Source organism: Triticum urartu, chromosome 7A (assembly GCF_056163025.1).
Source record: "Triticum urartu cultivar PI428250 chromosome 7A, HENAU_Tu73, whole genome shotgun sequence".
Classification (NCBI taxonomy): Eukaryota; Viridiplantae; Streptophyta; class Magnoliopsida; order Poales; family Poaceae; genus Triticum; species Triticum urartu.
In genome coordinates this window covers 531,517,303-531,532,082 of record NC_141879.1, presented here as the reverse complement: position 1 = coordinate 531,532,082, position 14,780 = coordinate 531,517,303, and the positions used below count along the sequence as shown (strand labels likewise).

At 50.6% G+C, this 14,780-nt stretch overlaps 1 protein-coding gene and 2 pseudogenes across 1 annotated transcript; all 3 read right to left on the bottom strand.

The window, feature by feature from the left end:
- Nucleotides 1-2,439: 2,439 nt before the first annotated feature.
- LOC147960299 (uncharacterized) lies at nt 2,440-5,971 on the bottom strand (annotated as a pseudogene).
- Nucleotides 5,972-6,556: 585 nt separating this feature from the next.
- On the bottom strand, nt 6,557-10,201 carry LOC147960298 (uncharacterized; annotated as a pseudogene).
- A 2,550-nt stretch (nt 10,202-12,751) lies between these two features.
- LOC147960297 (uncharacterized) lies at nt 12,752-14,418 on the bottom strand. Its single transcript, XM_087537811.1, has 2 exons — nt 13,023-14,418; nt 12,752-12,786 (listed from the first exon to the last, which is right to left on the bottom strand). Exons 1-2 carry the CDS (start codon nt 13,558-13,560, stop codon nt 12,752-12,754), a joined length of 573 nt encoding a protein of 190 aa, XP_087393937.1. The 5' UTR covers nt 13,561-14,418.
- Between the last annotated feature and the right edge of the window lie 362 nt (nt 14,419-14,780).

The following is a 14,780-nucleotide window of genomic DNA, read 5'->3' as shown; positions in this document are numbered from 1 at the left end:
TTTTTCATGGCGACATTTACGAGACGGTGGTGGTGATGACACACTGGAATAAAGTCTCATTGGCTCCTCCCTACCTCGAGGACATTCGATTGGCACCGACAAAGGGTTTGTGTGGAGGTCAATTTGTAAATTACTCATAGCATGGAGTAGAAACAGAGGTTAGTGATAATATATTTTAGCTAGTGGGGAGGGCAATTTGTGTGATGATTATGAGGTTTTGCAAAGGTTGAGAGACTTGAGACGTTGTACCTAATGTGAGCGAGCTTTTAGGAACCGACTGGTCCTTAAGCGTACAACGTCTCTAGAGCTGCTAAGTAGCCGGTGAAAGTGAAGCCACTATAGGTAATTGATGGAAAAGGAGCTTTAGGAACCGACCTAGCCTCTTCATGGTGTGACTCGTGTCTAATCAATAGTTCAACCTCCTTTACTTCACACAAATGATGTGTGATAGTTAAAAGTGGGGAAGGCACTTGATTCGGTCATTGAACCTATTTACAGGAAACTGGGGCGGATTCGCAATGTTGGATGGCACTTCCCAGTGCTAAGCAATTACTCCCTTCTTGCCAAATTATAGTCATATTAGAATTTCCCAAAATCAAACTTTGTAATCTGTGACCATGATTATATGCACTATAATTTCAAAAGGATGTACCCGATTGAAGTCATACTAACATAGCACTTGATTATTTACGGCCAAGGTTATAAACTAAGAAGAAGAAAAATGTTTCAGGAAAGCAAAGAACAAATGCATGAAATAATTCCTTTGCATGTCTTGTAATGAAAGATTATAGTTTTAAGGCATTTTCTATTCTCGGGATTCAAAGGACGCATGTCGTTTCTCCTAAAGTCTAAAGGCTGCATAGTGCAGGAACTTTGAACAAAAATGTCCATATATAATAGAAAAAAGCATAGCATTCTTTGTTATTGAAGTTGGATTTTTTTTTTGCATACAGATCTTTAATTCGTACAATTGTACGACATAGGACATTTTCCTAATGAATCTTTACAGTTCATTAGATAACAACTTCTGTATTAACTAAAAGCTGTTAAAAATATTCATTTGTTTTTGGTAAAAAGTTTCAATTAAAGTTCACTTATGTAGGATTGAACTGGAATCGTATTGTAGGCCTATTTTTTTATCTCTACGTTTTGAATCCTCTGTATCACATTATGCCTTGAGTGGATTGTATAAACCCATAATTTTTAGAAATCGAATCCGGAACATTGTTTCATTTCTATGATAAATAAATTAGAAGAGTATACATCAAATAAACTAGAAGAAACTCAAGTAAAACTAAGAGTTTTAGTGGATTTTGTACACCCATGTTTTTTATGTTGGTTCCACCACTGTTTCCATGTGCTCCTGTTTTTTCAAACCCTGCATTCCAAAGGGGACCTAACCTCGGATACATTTTGTTGTTATGTTTGCTTTGTCACATTTCTTTGAGTTTAATAGATGGGCAGTGCTAGCAAATGACAATTTCTTACCTCGTGTTTTTTCTTTGTGTTCTTACGTACGAGTCAAAAGAGCCGGCATGTCCTTTTGTTTCAAATGTTCCTAAAAGCTTTAACTCTTTGGGAACTTTTCCTCGGTGGTTATTTGGGTTCGTCAGAACCCAACCCATGCAATATTCTCCTCCTCTCTGGATTTATCACATTTTGCTATCGCTACTACTGCGGTGAATTAAAAAAATAACCTATACATTCGTCCTATACATTCGTCATGACTTCTAGTGGAAGCAGCAACGTCGACGCCAATCAAGACGTTTTCTCTTTTCATCCCCGTAACACTGACACCCATTGGACCGCGGCACTCGCTCAATCACCAGATCACAAGTGGAAGCAGCAACGTGGACGCCATACATCTCATCAAGTTAATCGGAGATACCTCCGCTGCCTGCTGACGCGGCGATGCTCATCACCACTCGACACCGTCCCTCCGGTGTCCTCTTTTTCTAGATCATTCTATCAGCAGTGCCCGATCCATCGGATAACAATCAGAAAGCAGCAAGCAACAAGCGCTCACTCCCCTAACGACAGAGCGAAAGGGCCCTCGGCCGGTCGGCCGGCCGGCCCGGGTAAACCTCCTTTTCCTCCTTTATTTCGCTGCAGATCGGCCGGTTTCTGCCCTCCACGGGTGCCGCGGGCGGCAAAGCAGGAGCCGGGGCGCCACACATCGCTTCAGGAAAAGGTGGCGGGAGAGCTTGAAAGGGGTTTGTCCAGGAGCTATAATTGCATTGCGTCCTGTGGAGCCACGCCTACGGCCATCTTAGATGAAAGAGATAAACAAAAGACTGAGAAATGCAGCAATAATTCAGCGACCGACGTTATCTCTGTTGGCTCAGACCCGGCGTCAAGTACTTTCTGACGACGGCGATACGACCGACGACGAACGACGAAGACAGACGAAGCTCGTTGACGAACTCGACGAAGTTCCTTTACGCCGAGATGCACCATAGTGCAAAGCTAGTCTCAACTCACGTTGAAAGCTAGCACCGGACCTTGATCGATCCACACACAAAGTCTCCGTAAGCAAGCACAGACCAAAGCTAGCCTGTTCTAGCTAATCGATCTGTAGAACGCCTCCTGTACGTACACAACGGCCAGCCGGCCGGAACACACGCACGCACACGAGAATAGCTTGTTTGATGGCTACAGGAACGTGTCGTTCCTGCTACTTTATTGCTTCAAATCAGATCCACGGTCTGGTTGTTACAGGGTACAGGCTACATGTATATATAGCCTAGGATAGCTACGTGAGCAATACTACTCGGTTTGCTAATCCTAGTCCTACACGGTACATGCAAGTAACCTACTCGTACATGAATTCCTATACCTACTCGGTGACTGCTACTAGTCCGTGCCGGACAGGGGCACCACGTCGTGGTTAATCCCAACAATCACCCCCCTAAACACGACGTCGCCATGTCACAGCTCGGACGCCGATCCTTCTTCTCATTTCCAAGAACTTCTCTCGATCCAAAGCCTTGGTCTGGATGTCCGCCAGCTGATCATCGGTGCAAATGTAGTTTACCTTTGTCTTCGCTTCTTCCACGCAGTCCTTCATGTAATGATACATCGTATCAATGTGCTTGCTCCTATCACGCCGCACTGGATCCTCCCGTAGAAAAGTTTCAGACTTGCTATCAACATTAAGCACCACTTGTTCCAGATCTCGATCCATGAGATCACCGTGTAGCCGCCCTAGCCACACACCTTCACACGCCACAGTGGCAGCTGCAATATACTCTATTGCATTAACTGCGGGTGCTTTACTCTTCTTGTTCAGCTCAAGACGAGGTTTCATTGAAGCATCATTTGGATTGCAATCTTTCATGCCATAGATTTCAAGTATCTTCCTTGCGTATGCCTCCTGGCATAGTGTGACCCCCTCCGTCTTTTGATGTACCTCTATCCCGGGGTAGTAGCTCAAAAGACCTAGATCATCCATCTTGAAAAGCTCTTTCATCTGTAGCTTGAACTTTGCAATCACCTCTTCATCTGCTCCAGTTATCAATAGGTCGTCGACGTAGATGCCAACTAGTAGACGATCCTTTCCTTCACCTCTCTTGTACATTGCATGCTCTAGTGGGGCTTTCTCAAATCCAAGAGAAATCAACGTTCGATCAAGTTTGATGTTCCACTCCCGAGGTCCTTGCCATAGCCCATACAAGATTTTATGTAACTTCAGTACCTTGTGCTCTTCTCTCTCTTTGATGAAACCCGGCGGTTGATTCACATACACGTCTCCTTCTATCTCGCTGTTCAAAAACGCGGATTTTACATCCATGTGATGTACTTTCCATGATTCCTGAGCCGCGAGAGCGATGAGTAATCTCACCGACTCCATCTTTGCAATGGGAACGAACACTTCTTTGAAGTCCATACTTTCCTCTTGCATGTATCCTTTGGCCACTAGCCTCGCTTTGTGCTTCATGCACCCTTCGACATATTTCTTGATCTTGAATTCCCACTTGAGCTCTATAGCCTTTTCATTGTTGGGAAGATCCACAAGCTTCCATGCATTATTGTCGTGGATCGACCTCAACTCCTCTTCCATGGCCTGACGCCAACACTCCATCGTATTTGCGTCATTAAAATCTGTCGTTTCCTCGGCACTTAGACACTGCCATCCACTCCTCATCTTTGCCGGGTCAATCTTTCGAAGAGCTTGCTTCGAATATTGTTGTAACACCGGTTGTGGAAGTACGGACGTGGGTGGCTGTGTCCTTTCCTCCATTACTATCGGAGACGACGTGCTATTTTCTGCTACGCACTTTACTTTTGGCGAAGCAAAAATTCCAACGTGAGCTCCCAAAGCTAGGCTTCTTTTTCCTGGTACAGTGTATGGACTGCTTCCCGATGGCAATACTGAGCTGCACCCTCCAGCCGTATAGGCTACTTGTGGAGTTTCACCATGGGATGGGACAAGCCCACCTCGACCTGCTCCTTGCCCTCCTGCTGGGGGCGTACTACTACCCGTACGTGGGCTGCAGCAGCCTTCGTATTCATCGCTTGGTACCTTTCTGCTACCTTCTAGCCTTGTGGATTGTTCATTTTCTGAGACATGGAGTGCCGCGTCGTGGCCACCAACTCCATGTATCTGCGCCATCAAGCTAGCTGCGCTTGCATTCGATACACCAGCGACTTCCAGTTCGTTCGTAGCCGCTGCACTCGTCTTCACTTTTGCGCTAGCATCAACAACAGTTTCTGTTTCTTCGTGGACTTCCGACGCCACGTACGTCTTCGTTTTCTCTGGACGCATCGCACAAAAACTACTCCTCCATGGCTGAGCACACGCGGCAATTGCTGCATCCACTCCAGCGAAATTAGCACTAATGCCCGTAACATCGATGTAGGTTTCAGAATCACCCCCCGCGTCCGTAGCATCGACACGAGTTTCCGAACCATGATCTTGAGAGCGAACTTTTCTTTACGGAGCGCGACAATTTCTTTAGCCGACACTTGAAGAATTGGATCCTCCTTGTCCACAATTCACACATCAACATCATGTCACCATCATCTCCTTGCTGGACCATGAGGGCCTTCTGCTTCGGTGCTTCCTCGCAGTCAGCCTTGAAGTGGCCGAGGAGGCCACAGTTATAACATCTCACTTTCCTGATGTCAAACTTTCTCCTCGGTGGCAGTGCAGCCTCATCGTCTGAGTCATCGTCCGACTCGGCGAAGTTCTTTCTCGCCGAACGCTGCTTCCCCTTCTTCTTGCTGCTGCTCCTGGATCCGCCTTGCTTTTCTAGGGCAATCCACTGCGCCTTTGTGAGCATCACAAGCTCGTCGTTCCTTCCGTCTCCGAGACTGTACCGCATCCGCTCGTCGTGAGCCTTGTACCGTCCGACAAGATCATCAATGGAGAGAGTCTCGAGATCGACGCATTGCTCGATCGCCGTGACAATTTGCAGGTACCGGGGAGGGGCCGCGCGCAAGAACCGCCGGACAACTGAGGCCTCCGTGAGGTTTTCTCCAAGCGCACGGATCCGATTGACGAGAGTAGCCACCCGTGAAGCGAACGCGTCGACGGACTCATCGTCGCCCATGACCAAAGTCTCGTAGTTCCTTAGGAGAGTTTGGAGATTGGCTTGCTTGACACGTGTGTGTCCCTCGAACATGAGCTTCAGCGTATCCCACACCTCCTTCGCCGTTGCTTTGGCGATTAGGTGCTGGAGGACATCCATCGGCATCACCGAGTAAATCGCTGACGCCGCCTGCCGATCCTTCCGGTGCTCGGCTCCCTCCTTCTTGAACGCGTCACCTCCTGGATCCACCGCGTCCCATAGCTCGTTGGCGCGGAGACCACACTCCATGAGGGCCTTCCAGACCCCGAAGTTCTCGCGATCAAACCGTGGATACGACGAACTCGCCGGAGCAGCAATTACTTTAGCCGCACCGGAGTACTCCGCCAGCTGCTTGGTCTTCTCGTCGTCCGCCATGATCCTCCGTTACTAGAAGATCAACCTTGCTCTAGATACCAATTGTTGGCCCAGACCCGGCGTCAAGTACTTTCTGACGACGGCGATACGACCGACGACGAACGACGAAGACAGACGAAGCTCGTTGACGAACTCGACGAAGTTCCTTTACGCCGAGATGCACCGTAGTGCAAAGCTAGTCTCAACTCACGTTGAAAGCTAGCACCGGACCTTGATCGATCCACACACAAAGTCTCCGTAAGCAAGCACAGACCAAAGCTAGCCTGTTCTAGCTAATCGATCTGTAGAACGCCTCCTGTACGTACACAACGGCCAGCCGGCCGGAACACACGCACGCACACGAGAATAGCTTGTTTGATGGCTACAGGAACGTGTCGTTCCTGCTACTTTATTGCTTCAAATCAGATCCACGGTCTGGTTGTTACAGGGTACAGGCTACATGTATATATAGCCTAGGATAGCTACGTGAGCAATACTACTCGGTTTGCTAATCCTAGTCCTACACGGTACATGCAAGTAACCTACTCGTACATGAATTCCTATACCTACTCGGTGACTGCTACTAGTCCGTGCCGGACAGGGGCACCACGTCGTGGTTAATCCCAACAATCACCCCCCTAGACACGACGTCGCCATGTCACAGCTCGGACGCCGATCCTTCTTCTCATTTCCAAGAACTTCTCTCGATCCAAAGCCTTGGTCTGGATGTCCGCCAGCTGATCATCGGTGCAAATGTAGTTTACCTTTGTCTTCGCTTCTTCCACGCAGTCCTTCATGTAATGATACATCGTATCAATGTGCTTGCTCCTATCACGCCGCACTGGATCCTCCCGTAGAAAAGTTTCAGACTTGCTATCAACATTAAGCACCACTTGTTCCAGATCTCGATCCATGAGATCACCGTGTAGCCGCCCTAGCCACACACCTTCACACGCCACAGTGGCAGCTGCAATATACTCTATTGCATTAACTGCGGGTGCTTTACTCTTCTTGTTCAGCTCAAGACGAGGTTTCATTGAAGCATCATTTGGATTGCAATCTTTCATGCCATAGATTTCAAGTATCTTCCTTGCGTATGCCTCCTGGCATAGTGTGACCCCCTCCGTCTTTTGATGTACCTCTATCCCGGGGTAGTAGCTCAAAAGACCTAGATCATCCATCTTGAAAAGCTCTTTCATCTGTAGCTTGAACTTTGCAATCACCTCTTCATCTGCTCCAGTTATCAATAGGTCGTCGACGTAGATGCCAACTAGTAGACGATCCTTTCCTTCACCTCTCTTGTACATTGCATGCTCTAGTGGGGCTTTCTCAAATCCAAGAGAAATCAACGTTCGATCAAGTTTGATGTTCCACTCCCGAGGTCCTTGCCATAGCCCATACAAGATTTTATGTAACTTCAGTACCTTGTGCTCTTCTCTCTCTTTGATGAAACCCGGCGGTTGATTCACATACACGTCTCCTTCTATCTCGCTGTTCAAAAACGCGGATTTTACATCCATGTGATGTACTTTCCATGATTCCTGAGCCGCGAGAGCGATGAGTAATCTCACCGACTCCATCTTTGCAATGGGAACGAACACTTCTTTGAAGTCCATACTTTCCTCTTGCATGTATCCTTTGGCCACTAGCCTCGCTTTGTGCTTCATGCACCCTTCGACATATTTCTTGATCTTGAATTCCCACTTGAGCTCTATAGCCTTTTCATTGTTGGGAAGATCCACAAGCTTCCATGCATTATTGTCGTGGATCGACCTCAACTCCTCTTCCATGGCCTGACGCCAACACTCCATCGTATTTGCGTCATTAAAATCTGTCGTTTCCTCGGCACTTAGACACTGCCATCCACTCCTCATCTTTGCCGGGTCAATCTTTCGAAGAGCTTGCTTCGAATATTGTTGTAACACCGGTTGTGGAAGTACGGACGTGGGTGGCTGTGTCCTTTCCTCCATTACTATCGGAGACGACGTGCTATTTTCTGCTACGCACTTTACTTTTGGCGAAGCAAAAATTCCAACGTGAGCTCCCAAAGCTAGGCTTCTTTTTCCTGGTACAGTGTATGGACTGCTTCCCGATGGCAATACTGAGCTGCACCCTCCAGCCGTATAGGCTACTTGTGGAGTTTCACCATGGGATGGGACAAGCCCACCTCGACCTGCTCCTTGCCCTCCTGCTGGGGGCGTACTACTACCCGTACGTGGGCTGCAGCAGCCTTCGTATTCATCGCTTGGTACCTTTCTGCTACCTTCTAGCCTTGTGGATTGTTCATTTTCTGAGACATGGAGTGCCGCGTCGTGGCCACCAACTCCATGTATCTGCGCCATCAAGCTAGCTGCGCTTGCATTCGATACACCAGCGACTTCCAGTTCGTTCGTAGCCGCTGCACTCGTCTTCACTTTTGCGCTAGCATCAACAACAGTTTCTGTTTCTTCGTGGACTTCCGACGCCACGTACGTCTTCGTTTTCTCTGGACGCATCGCACAAAAACTACTCCTCCATGGCTGAGCACACGCGGCAATTGCTGCATCCACTCCAGCGAAATTAGCACTAATGCCCGTAACATCGATGTAGGTTTCAGAATCACCCCCCGCGTCCGTAGCATCGACACGAGTTTCCGAACCATGATCTTGAGAGCGAACTTTTCTTTACGGAGCGCGACAATTTCTTTAGCCGACACTTGAAGAATTGGATCCTCCTTGTCCACAATTCACACATCAACATCATGTCACCATCATCTCCTTGCTGGACCATGAGGGCCTTCTGCTTCGGTGCTTCCTCGCAGTCAGCCTTGAAGTGGCCGAGGAGGCCACAGTTATAACATCTCACTTTCCTGATGTCAAACTTTCTCCTCGGTGGCGGTGCAGCCTCATCGTCTGAGTCATCGTCCGACTCGGCGAAGTTCTTTCTCGCCGAACGCTGCTTCCCCTTCTTCTTGCTGCTGCTCCTGGATCCGCCTTGCTTTTCTAGGGCAATCCACTGCGCCTTTGTGAGCATCACAAGCTCGTCGTTCCTTCCGTCTCCGAGACTGTACTGCATCCGCTCGTCGTGAGCCTTGTACCGTCCGACAAGATCATCAATGGAGAGAGTCTCGAGATCGACGCATTGCTCGATCGCCGTGACAATTTGCAGGTACCGGGGAGGGGCCGCGCGCAAGAACCGCCGGACAACTGAGGCCTCCGTGAGGTTTTCTCCAAGCGCACGGATCCGATTGACGAGAGTAGCCACCCGTGAAGCGAACGCGTCGACGGACTCATCGTCGCCCATGACCAAAGTCTCGTAGTTCCTTAGGAGAGTTTGGAGATTGGCTTGCTTGACACGTGTGTGTCCCTCGAACATGAGCTTCAGCGTATCCCACACCTCCTTCGCCGTTGCTTTGGCGATTAGGTGCTGGAGGACATCCATCGGCATCACCGAGTAAATCGCTGACGCCGCCTGCCGATCCTTCCGGTGCTCGGCTCCCTCCTTCTTGAACGCGTCACCTCCTGGATCCACCGCGTCCCATAGCTCGTTGGCGCGGAGACCACACTCCATGAGGGCCTTCCAGACCCCGAAGTTCTCGCGATCAAACCGTGGATACGACGAACTCGCCGGAGCAGCAATTACTTTAGCCGCACCGGAGTACTCCGCCAGCTGCTTGGTCTTCTCGTCGTCCGCCATGATCCTCCGTTACTAGAAGATCAACCTTGCTCTAGATACCAATTGTTGGCCCAGACCCGGCGTCAAGTACTTTCTGACGACGGCGATACGACCGACGACGAACGACGAAGACAGACGAAGCTCGTTGACGAACTCGACGAAGTTCCTTTACGCCGAGATGCACCGTAGTGCAAAGCTAGTCTCAACTCACGTTGAAAGCTAGCACCGGACCTTGATCGATCCACACACAAAGTCTCCGTAAGCAAGCACAGACCAAAGCTAGCCTGTTCTAGCTAATCGATCTGTAGAACGCCTCCTGTACGTACACAACGGCCAGCCGGCCGGAACACACGCACGCACACGAGAATAGCTTGTTTGATGGCTACAGGAACGTGTCGTTCCTGCTACTTTATTGCTTCAAATCAGATCCACGGTCTGGTTGTTACAGGGTACAGGCTACATGTATATATAGCCTAGGATAGCTACGTGAGCAATACTACTCGGTTTGCTAATCCTAGTCCTACACGGTACATGCAAGTAACCTACTCGTACATGAATTCCTATACCTACTCGGTGACTGCTACTAGTCCGTGCCGGACAGGGGCACCACGTCGTGGTTAATCCCAACAATCTCCAGAGGGGCAGAGCAAAAAAGACAAACATGTGTATTACATTTGAGCAGTCGTGTAATGTATACTTGTATATGTTTGGTGCTATGGATTGCTCTTTGTTCTATGATGATTTGCTTACTCGTAGGAGCTCGTTGCTTTCAACACGTGCGCGATCTGCACCAGTGTTGTGCACGCTTGCACTGTTCAGATTGTAAATATTATCTATCCTGCAAAAATAGCTGGTAGGCATAAAGTATAACTAGCTGCACGCATGATGCGTGTACATTATACATACTACTCTATATACTAAAGTTGAGAGACTTATTTTTAGGACGGAGGGTGTATATTGGTACTTCTAAAACCAGTCATAGAGTTTCAGCCACTTTGGACGCGGAGTAGCTTGCTGAGTTCACTTTCTGTTGAACATATTCTTAGAGATGCAGATGCTTAGAGAAGGATTGAGACATGAACATTTGGCACTCGGGTTTATATGCACCTGATATGAAAATAAATTAGTAATTGCAAAAAGTCAAAAATATCTGAATCTTTTTGAAAACAAACTTATGTTTCGGTTGTACTCCTATAGAAAGTTTGGCCAAGGAATGACTTTTATGCTATTCTGGGTGAAAAAAAGAACAAAACCAACACTATATACAAGTTACTATTGACACATTTTGTCCACGTAATTTTGTTTCTTTTCTCTAAACTCGACGGCAGTTTCTCCTCTGTGAAACTTTTTTAATGAGTACAACAGAAGGTCAAGTTAGTTTCCAAAAAAGTTTCGCAATTTTTTGACTTTTTCATATTTTTTTCTGCATCATGTGCATATACACCCAAGAGCCAAGGGGTATTTTCTGGTACCATTTCAATGCCACACCAACTGCACTAGTCGACTTCTAGGGCACAATCCACGGAAGCACCCAATGAGTCCATGATATCATTATCTAAAAGTAATTGTTTAGAGAGAGGTTTAGGGAGAAAGCACACCACACTGATTCATTCATCGGCAGGGGTATATGTACAGTTACAAGGCCACTGCCTGAGGGAGATCATGGGGTGCCGCACTACCATCGACGTGCGCCACGATCTGTCTACACGGACTAGAGCACGATCGTGTACGCATGAGTCTATACAGAGAGCGTACACGTCGGCTTACTATATAGTCTAACACCCCCCCCCCCCCCCCCCGCAGTCGTGACGTCGGCGGCAATGATGCAAAGACTGGACCGGAAAATTCCACGCTGAGCGCACGTCACCATCTGTCATGGGGCAGTCGGTGGAGACGAAGCAGCGACTGGCGGTGAAGAGCGAGGCGAGCTGATGGACGAGGTGGAGTTGTCGACAGAAGAACCCACCGCTGTGGGAGCGCAGGTCGAGGGCGCGCTCGAGGCAGAGCCCCCCGCCGCCGATCCACTGGTCGCGCCGGTCGATGAAGAGCGGACGGGCGCGGTTGATCACGAGCGGGGCGGACTGGCCGCGCGGGTGGACGAGGCGTCCAGCGATGATCGCGTCGCCGTAGTGGAAGTAGGCGGTGGCGTAGGCACTTCAGGCCTCCCGACGTTGAGCGGGACCTGCAAAACTGGCGGCGAGCTTGCAGGAGGTGGCAGCGGAGTGGTGTCATCGGGTGAGGTTCTGGCAAAGGGGAACACCGTCTCATGAAACACCACATGCCGGGAAGTGAAGATGCGCCGTGTAACGGGATCAAAGCACCTGTAGCTGCGATGATCCGGAGGATACCCAAGAAACACACAGGCCGTGGAGCAGTGATCAAGCTTGTGGCGGATGGTGGCGGTGAGATTCGGGTAGCACAAGCAGCCGAAGACGCGGAGAAGTGTGTAGTCAGGGGCCACGCCGAGCAAAAGCTCATGGGGTGAGCGTGGTGAGCTGGAACGGCATGGTCTACGGTTCAGAAGATAGGTGGAAGCGCTGAGTGCCTCAGCCCAGAAGCGGGCGGGCATGGAGGCATGAACAAGCAGGGCACGAACGCCGTCGTTGAGCGTGCGGAGGACACGCTCAGCCTTGTCGTTATGTTGGCTAGTGTATGGACAGGTGAGGTGAAAGTGAGCGTCGTGGCGAGCAAGAAGCGAGCGCACCCCAGCATTGTTGAACTCGCGCCCATTATCAGTTTGTAAAGCAAAAATGGGCAACTGAAATTGCGTCTGAACATAAGCAAAAAACTCAACAAGAATCTGCAAGATTTCAGACTTATGCTTGAGAGGAAAGGTCCAAACGTAATGCGTGTAATCATCTAGGATAACCAAGTAATACTGATAGCCAGATATGCTTACAATAGGTGAAGTCCATACATCAAGATGCAAGAGTTGAAAAGGAAACATGCTATGACTGCTAGACGACTCAAACGGGAGACGGATGTGCTTTCCAACGCGACATGCATGGCATACATGCGGCGTGGACTTGGTGAACTCAAGCGGAAGAGCTGCTGACGACGCGCGCCCGGGGTGCCCAAGTCACTGGTGCCAGAGATCGATCGTGATAGTGCCAGCAAACCACCGTGAGGAGGAAGACGAGGGACGGCCCACAGGGTAGAGATCGCCGCCGGAGTTACATCGGAGGATCACCGCCTTGGTTCGAAGGTCCTTTACAGAGAAGCCAAAGATGTCAAATTCTACAGAAACGGGATTGTCACGACATAGTTGACGGACGGAAAGAAGGTTCTTAACAAGAGATGGACAAACTAGAACATTGCGGAGTGGGAAAGGTGAGGTGCCGGCAATGAGAGAGCCAGTGCCAATATGGGTGATTGGCAAGCACTCACCACTACCGACGATGACGCGGGAGTCAGAGGTATAAGGGTGAGCGGAAAGGAGATTACCAGGCGAGGATGGCATGTGTGACGCGGCCCCAGAGTCGAGGTACCATTCCTGGGAGGTGCCGGAAGATGACGGCCCGGCGGTGGCGCTGTGAAGCGCGGCCTGCAGAGAGTCCATGTCCCAGGCAGGAACCAATGAGGACGACGAGCTCGCCCCGGGGTGCCCGTAGCCAGCAGGCGGACCATAGCCAGGGAGCGCGCCGGGAGTGCCATAGCCCGGCGGAGCGCCGTAGCCGTACAGAGAAGGCATGGGCATGGTCGGTGCAACCATCATAGCCTGCTGATGGGGCGTGCCAGGCCGCGGCCCGAGGACACCAGAGCCGGGGGCGCGCCAGGCCATTGGCCAGGCCTGGACGAGACCGGTCCAGGAGTTGGCCCCGGGCGCTGGAGCGGGCATGGGCGGCGGCCGTGGTGAAGAGAGGGCCGGCGAGGAGGACTGGTTGTTGCCGCGTCCGCGGCGGCGTCCGCGCCCGCGCCCACATGAGGCGTCGGTGACCGGAGTACGTGGCTGCTGCGGGGCGGTGCTGCGCCCGGCGATCATGGCGTGGGCAGACTGTAGGCGTGCCGTCTGTTCGGCCCGGTGCTCTTCGAGAAGAAGAAAAGAGCGGACCTGAAGGAATGAGGGCAGCAGAACCTGGGACGTGATATGAGGAATCACGGCGTGGAACTGGCGCTTGAGCCCTCAAAGCAGGTGGAAGACTTGGCGCGTCTCCGTCACGCCCTGGCCAAGATCACGCAGCTGATCAGTGAACGCCTTGAGGCGTGTGCAGTACTGCATGATGGTGAGGTCGTCCTGGACGAGCGCGTGGTACTCGGCGTCGATGTAGACCGCGCGGGCAGGCTGGTTGTCGCGGAAAATGCCGTCGACGGCGGCCCAGACTGCGAGCGCGGTGTCATCGGGCTGCATGACGGCGTCGAGGAGCTCCGGCGAGATGGTGGTGTAGAGCCAGTGCACCACGACGTGGTCAGCCATCAGCCACTCCGGGTTGTCGAGGCGAGAAACCGCCTCGGGGTCGACGTGATCACGAAGGCCGAACATGCCGATGACGGTGTCGAAGTGGCGGTGCCACTGCGAGTAGTTGCCAGCAAGGAGGTCCAGCGTGACGGGAACGTGGCGATGGATGTCCACCGTCTGGAGGATCGACGAAGGGAAGGTAGGCGCCGGGGCGGCAACTGAAGCCACACGGGTCGTGGGAAGGGCGGGCGCCGGTGGGGCAGGCAGTGCGGGCGCCGAAGCAGCCGGCGCGGCCGGGGTGGTGTTACCACCAGTAGCAGGAGGCGCGTTGGCTAGGGGAACGGCGTGGAGGGGATCGACGTCACCGGCGGGCGCCATGGAAGTGGAAGCGAGATCGGTGTCCTGCGCAAATGGGTTGAGCAAGACGGGAGTATCTGATACCATGTTTAGAGAGAGGTTTAGGGAGAAAGTACACCACACTGATTCATTCATCGGCAGGGGTATATGTACAGTTACAAGGCCACTGCCTGAGAGAGATCATGGGATGCCGCACTACCATCGACGTGCGCCACGATCTGGCTACACGGACTAGAGCACGATCGTGTACGCATGAGTCTATACAGAGAGCGTACACGTCGGCTTACTATACAATCTAACAGTAATAATTCTGTAGTACGCATATATTATCCTCAGATCTTATACACCCTTTTTGTAACACAACGAATGACCCTGAATTTCGAGTAATAAATTTTTCTGACCCTAAAATCATAAAACAATACATTAATTTTATATTAATAAAGGTAAAT

Coding starts and splice junctions, on each gene's coding strand:
- LOC147960297 (XM_087537811.1), bottom strand. CDS start 13,560: ATGATCGCCGGGCGCAGCACCGCCCCGCAGCAGCCACGTACTCCGGTC. Junction 12,787..13,022: donor ACACATGCCATCCTCGCCTG/GTAATCTCCTTT, acceptor TTCTCTGTAAAG/GACCTTCGAACCAAGGCGGT.